The 6,017-nt window shown below is 44.3% G+C and overlaps 1 protein-coding gene across 1 annotated transcript; it reads right to left on the bottom strand.

Annotated features, from left to right (window-relative positions):
* Positions 1 to 4,808: 4,808 nt before the first annotated feature.
* On the bottom strand, positions 4,809 to 5,685 carry LOC109470014 (the record flags this gene model as incomplete). The annotated part of the gene is made up of 1 exon (XM_019768795.1): positions 4,809 to 5,685. A coding segment is annotated over one exon (877 nt), but the record flags the coding sequence as incomplete, so codon positions are not given.
* Positions 5,686 to 6,017: the final 332 nt, after the last annotated feature.

Raw genomic sequence — 6,017 nt, 5'->3', positions numbered from 1 at the left:
TTCATCCTGCGTGTCGCTTCATATCTTTTTCTGAAAAAATCAGAGAACAACAAATTAAATAGGTGTGACCTAATGTACCTGGTAAGCCACATTGCTACAGTAATATAAGTTCAAGGCTATTACAACTCACATAATACATCTCAAGGATTTTATAGATTTTCAAGCCAATTCTATAGAATGCATGCACTTTGATGATATTTTGAGAACTTTGATCCCTGAGGTCCTAAATACGTACATGGGAAATCTGTTCTCAATGTTGTTCAGTGCTTCCATCTCTGATCAGGACTTTGACAGAGTGGAGCATTCTAACACTATATTCATAGGGGAGAGATAAAAAAAACATTGGGAAAATGCAGAGGAAACATTGGTACATAAAACTTAGGATATATATTAAATAGATGTAAGGCCAAACAATCTATCTCCTTCTCAGGCATTTAAAAGCAGTCTAAGCTTTATTTTTCCGTGAAGGAGGTATCCCTCCTGCAGGAGTATTGTGATCAGGCGTTTTTTTTTGCGTTTGTAGCTGAAACACATGGTTCCCTTTGTTTAATTGGCATATTATTTTATATGCAGGCATGCCCATACAGTGTATGATGATGCACATATTTTTATTTTTACCATAGGTGTTTCGTAGTCAATGTAGTATTACACCCCTACATTTAAAAGGCATTTGGGACTGGCCGCAAAAAAAACTGTTGTTTTGAATAGCGGGGGGGGGGGGGCATGTTTCCTTCAGGCAGATACTAAGGTGGATCATCAGAGACAGCTGTTGCGTCCCCTGTTGTTAAAGTATGGGGGCTGTTTTGAAATGTGTTCGCAGCTAAAAGTCATAGTTCTCTCTGTTGTACATGTATTTCTATGTAATTGGGCATGTGGTGTGCCATTAAGTTCGTGAAGGTGCACATTTTTTTCTTCTCACCGTAGCAGTTTTCATATTGAAGTAAATGGATATTTCAAAAACACCCCTATAATGTCATTGAAATGTTCTCGCTGTACATTGCGATTGAACTGCCATCGGGCGGGTACCGTTTACTTCGCCATACTGTTCCCAATCTGCAAAGTATAAAACTTCACTGAGAATTCTCGCCTATATTTTATATGACTACTTGTTTTGTGTTGTGTTGTAACATTCAAAACGAACTTGTAAATAAATAACTGAAACCAAATACACAGTGAAACCTGAAAGAGGTGCCAGTAATAAGATTTTATATTCACCCAAATATCCATGGCCCCAGATAGACCCAGGGATCCCCTTACCCATGGTATTGCTAACACAGTGATCTACAAGAACACGGAAGCGACATACTGTAGTTTTTTCCCTTCTATAGGAGGGACCCATTGATTTTCTCAGGCAGTAAGATTGTGGTATCGGCTGTAAGCAGGGAGCATGTTGGCTGTCCATCATTTTCCCTTTGTGAGACAGCTTCGGGCAGATTCTGCATGACTAGGCTGTTGTTTGCCCATCAATCAGTAATCGACCGTGTTGTGTTATATACACTCAACACACAGTCCAATACAGGCCAGCAGGCCAGCTCAATAGAACAACATGGCTCTTGGGCAGAAAGGGACACCCAGGGAGCAAAAATACAACAGTTGGTGTACAACCTTCCAAAAGTTGTGTATGACCATTAAAAGTTCCTTAGGCCACAGCAAGTAATTTTTATGGATGACAGCAGCGCGCGCATTAATTTTTGGCAGATTTAGGAAAAAAAAAAGAAATTTTGTTGCCTTATGACAGTACTAGTGGGCAACCTGCCGAAAATGGGCAAAGATGTTTGTTGCCATGTCAGAAGGTGGATGGCAGATAACTATGAAGAGAGGAGACAAGACAAGACTTTGATCTAATGTTTTATTTCTTACTTTGATGCAGTGACATGTGATGCTGGCTGTGTATTATGTGATGTTCCTACTGAATCAAAACCATTTGTACAATGATGGAGTAAAAAAAAAAAAATGTGGGAACCTTGTTTTTTTCGGACCACCTTGTTTTTTTTTTGCCCGCTCGCATTAGATTTGGAGTCTGCGGAGGATGTCATCCATGAAATTTACTTGTTGTGGCCTTACTATGAACTACTCACTTTCACCTGAGTGTCTGACATTATCTGACTGTATAAAATGCCTTTCCCAAGGGCACTACATCAGAACCGGTTTTGAACTTGAGCCAGAACTTCTAAATTCTGAGTCAACTACCCTAACCTCAAGTCCACATGATGCCGTAAGGCCACACCAATTTAATTTCTTGGTTAACGGATTTGCCCGCTTCATTTTTTTCTGATTTGCAAATAAAAATAAAAATTCAGAATCAACTGCAAAATGCTCACATTTTGCCCTGAACAGTTGAAAACAGTCCTTTCATCCTAGTTGTTACAGTTATTCCATCTTTCAATGCAATGGTATCATTAAAAGTTCAAAATTCATTGTTTAAATTTTGAACCAGCCTGGTGTCTTGACTTCATGGCTCCTATCGTACCATTTTGGGCCATAATAGGATGCCTAGGCCTGTTTTTATTTTTTATTTTGTTTTGCCCGCCCGCTCCATTATTTATCTAGAAAAATCCGTTAACCAAGAAATTGGTGTGGCCTAAGGCAAGACAACCATGTTGAGTGCTTTGCAGATACCTGAAAGAAAACTTGTAACAGCTGTTTGATTACTGTAACAGCAGCTCTAAGTGGAGGCAATAATGTTGGGCGCTCAGGTGGGGTGTTATGTGGTCGTTTCCCCTCGCAGAACACCTGCTGAGATTAAACTGGTATCGTTCCTTCCTCTAATAGTAGGCTTGTAAACATACACAGCATGTGGGAGTAAAAGTGCATTAATTATAGATTTACCCGACGTGTGCCTGATGTATGGGTTAACAACTGAATGGTGTGCCATCACATGTACAAATGTATGCCAGGAAAAGTCAGTAAACTGGTTCACAGATTGTAAAAACACTTTCAGGTAAAAAAAAATTGGTTCCGAACTTTTTTACTCTTAACACAAATAAACGACCAACCAACCAACCAACCAACCAACCAACCAACCAACCAACCAACCAACCAACCAACCAACCAACCAACCAACCAACCAACCAACTAACCCATTAGCTATCTAAAGTAAAGATCTCAAATAACCTCCAATTCACAGGCAGTGTACCCACCAGACATGCGTCCTCGGCAGGCATGCAAGCTCCATCCTTGTTAGCCCGATTTCTACAATTCATTCAGCCTGCAAAAGGAGTCTGGTGGAGACTATAGTTACTAGGATGATGGTGCCAGGAAGTCTCAGCGGCCTCTGTGTTGCAATGCCACTAAGCCATGCCACATTTTCTAGTACCACCCATAAGCCTAGCTAGCGACTTGTTTTTTCTGTTAAACATGTAACAGAAAATCTCAGGCCTAATGAAGCCACACAGACTCTGATGTGCCTGACCGAAACTGCCGTACTTATTTCACCCAGAAATCCATTCCATCGTAAATTTTGTCATGCAATTATACCTGGTACTTCTGCGGTAGTAGCATGTTTGTTTAATTTGAATTTCACATGGATTCATGTTTACTTCCGACTTCGTGTTAGTAACGTTCAGGAGGAAACTGGGGAACTCCCACTGTGTCCGTGTTAGTTGCAAGAACAAACGCAAACAAATGAACATGAAAATAAACAAGTATGATGTTTTTAAAAAAAACACAGGCGACGATTTTGTGTTTATCTGTTCCGTTCTTGATACAATTTTTCTTTTCATATAGTACTACGTACACATATAATTTAGAAAGCATCCAGAATTTCTGCTACAGTACGAGGAAAGCGGCCAGGGGTCCAAAATCAGTTAGGCCCAGGCAAATTAATGTTGTGTTTCTAGCCCTTAAAAAATTAGAATCGCTAGATAGGGATTCACTTCTTTTTTTTTATTTGTCTAGGGGCTACATGTATATACATGTACCAAATACACGTGTAGGAGAAATCAGCCGTTCTTCCCCAGCGATATAATTATCTGCACTCTCACTCAAGATGACAATACAGGTGCTGGGCTTGGTAAAAATTTTAATGTAACATTTCAAATCCACGGGTGGGAGGGTGGGAGGATTTTTTCGAGGATTTGCTAGAGTGACTGCACTAAGCACGCTATTAGAACGGAAACCGAATGCGACCTCAGGTCGGAGGTCAGAAGTCATTTCCGTGCAGTCAATTAACTGATTTGGTTCTGCGCCCCAAATACTGACAATTATCTGCACTCTCACTCAAGATGACAATACAGGTGCTGGGCTTGGTAAAAATTTTAATGTAACATTTCAAATCCACCGAGACCAAGCCCATAGGGAGAGAGTAGGGTGGGGAGAGTGCAGTAAGTGTAGTAGTGAGGCCAGAGGCGGAGGGAGGGAAGCCGAAACAAAGGCCACAAGGGCCGAGGGGCTAACAATGAATCCGTAGAACAAGTGCCGAGGGGCTAATAGTGAACTGGTACAACAAGAGCCGACACTGCGGTGCGGCGACAACTGGCTAACAATGAGTGGGCTAAAGAACCGAAGCATATTGCGAAATTGGTAGATAATAAAGGCGAAACTGACGGACAAGCTGAACAACGGGAACTACTAGGTACTAACATGGAAGTTCGCCAAGCCTGTTATGTAAACAGTACAAAACTGACTCAGAGCAGGGCCGCTAGTAGCAGTAACGGGAGATACGGAGGACTGCCCTGTCATGCCTAATACAGGTAGTCAAACTAGTGCTAAGACATGATATATATACATGAGAACAAGATGCCGTACAAGGCATCGGATAAATCAACAGTAGAACAATAAACGTGAGTTCGTGTAGAGTTCGTATGAGTCTATACTGCGGCCCGGTCCGGTTCCAGGAAACCTTGGTTGATTCTGGTCGCAAGTAGAGTAGCGAACGAACGTCGCTGCTCGAAGGAGCTGTCAAGGTACGACTGGAAAGCGTCCGAGCTCCAGTCACCGAGCAGTTTGATGAGCTGAGGATCTGCTCCGCAATGCCAAGCGAATGTCGCTCCGCCGCGGCGGAAACTATGGCCGGAGTAGTCACCGGACGGCAGTCCAGCGGCCGCGAGCAGAGTTTTGAGATGTGCCACCAGAGAGTCGTGTGTCAATGATACCAACCTGCCCGCCGAGCCCGGCACGAGGAAGGCTGGAGAGTCCGATCCAACCGGGAGAAGGCTGCACATGTTGACGTACGCATGTCGTGGGCACAGGGGATGGCCGGGAATGGCCGGCACAGGAAGCAGCAGGACCCTCTGCTTGAACTGTAGAGTCTTGGACCATGTTATACGCACCACAAGTCCGTCCGAAGTGACACGGATAGCACCCCGAGTCAGGTGCTTGCCTGGGTCAAACGCAGACGTTGTCTTAGGCACGAGATTCGACTTCCGAAGTAGTGTGAAGAAGGCAACGGTGTATGCCGCCCACAAGGTGGCATGAAGCGGTCTATTTAGATCCAGGTGATCCCGCAGCCGTAGTAGGATAGCCGGAGTAATGGGAAGTTTACGCTGCGGAACGTGCTGGGATTGTCGGCGGAACGAGGAAAGGACAAGACGTAGCTCGAACGCGTCAGATGGCGGAGGCTCGCACCCGTGGAATCGTTGGAGCAGTCTGGCACCGTGGATGTAGATCTGGACCGTGCTGGGGCTCTTCAAGGAGCGTGAGAGGAACTGAGCGTATCTGGTCAGAGTCCTCGCGTCGGTGGAATGGCTGTAAGCCGGAAATACTCACAGAACAACAGGAACGCTTCCACTGAGTCCGTAAGTTAGCGTAGGTACCCGCGGCAAATGCAGACCTCTTGGCCGCCTCGACTTCATGGTCCAAGCGCTGCAGCTGCGTGTGATGACCTGTAAAATTACAACTGAGTCAGTAAATCGAAGTGCTGCAACGATACTTCTACCTCACAGACGTGCATGTGTGCTGATAAACGCAGAAACTCGTTCTGGTGGTAGTTGGAAGACGTCCAGCGACTGAGGTGATCAGCAAGACGATTCTCGAGGCCAGGGATGTGAATGGCGCGAAGCTCGAACTGCCCTACGGCC

The sequence above is a fragment of the Branchiostoma belcheri genome, unplaced genomic scaffold, assembly GCF_001625305.1.
Source record: "Branchiostoma belcheri isolate BF01 breed outbred unplaced genomic scaffold, Haploidv18h27 scaffold216, whole genome shotgun sequence".
NCBI lineage: Eukaryota > Metazoa > Chordata > Leptocardii > Amphioxiformes > Branchiostomatidae > Branchiostoma > Branchiostoma belcheri.
The sequence above is the reverse complement of the archived record's forward strand: the minus strand, read 5'-3'. Positions and strand labels throughout refer to the sequence as shown.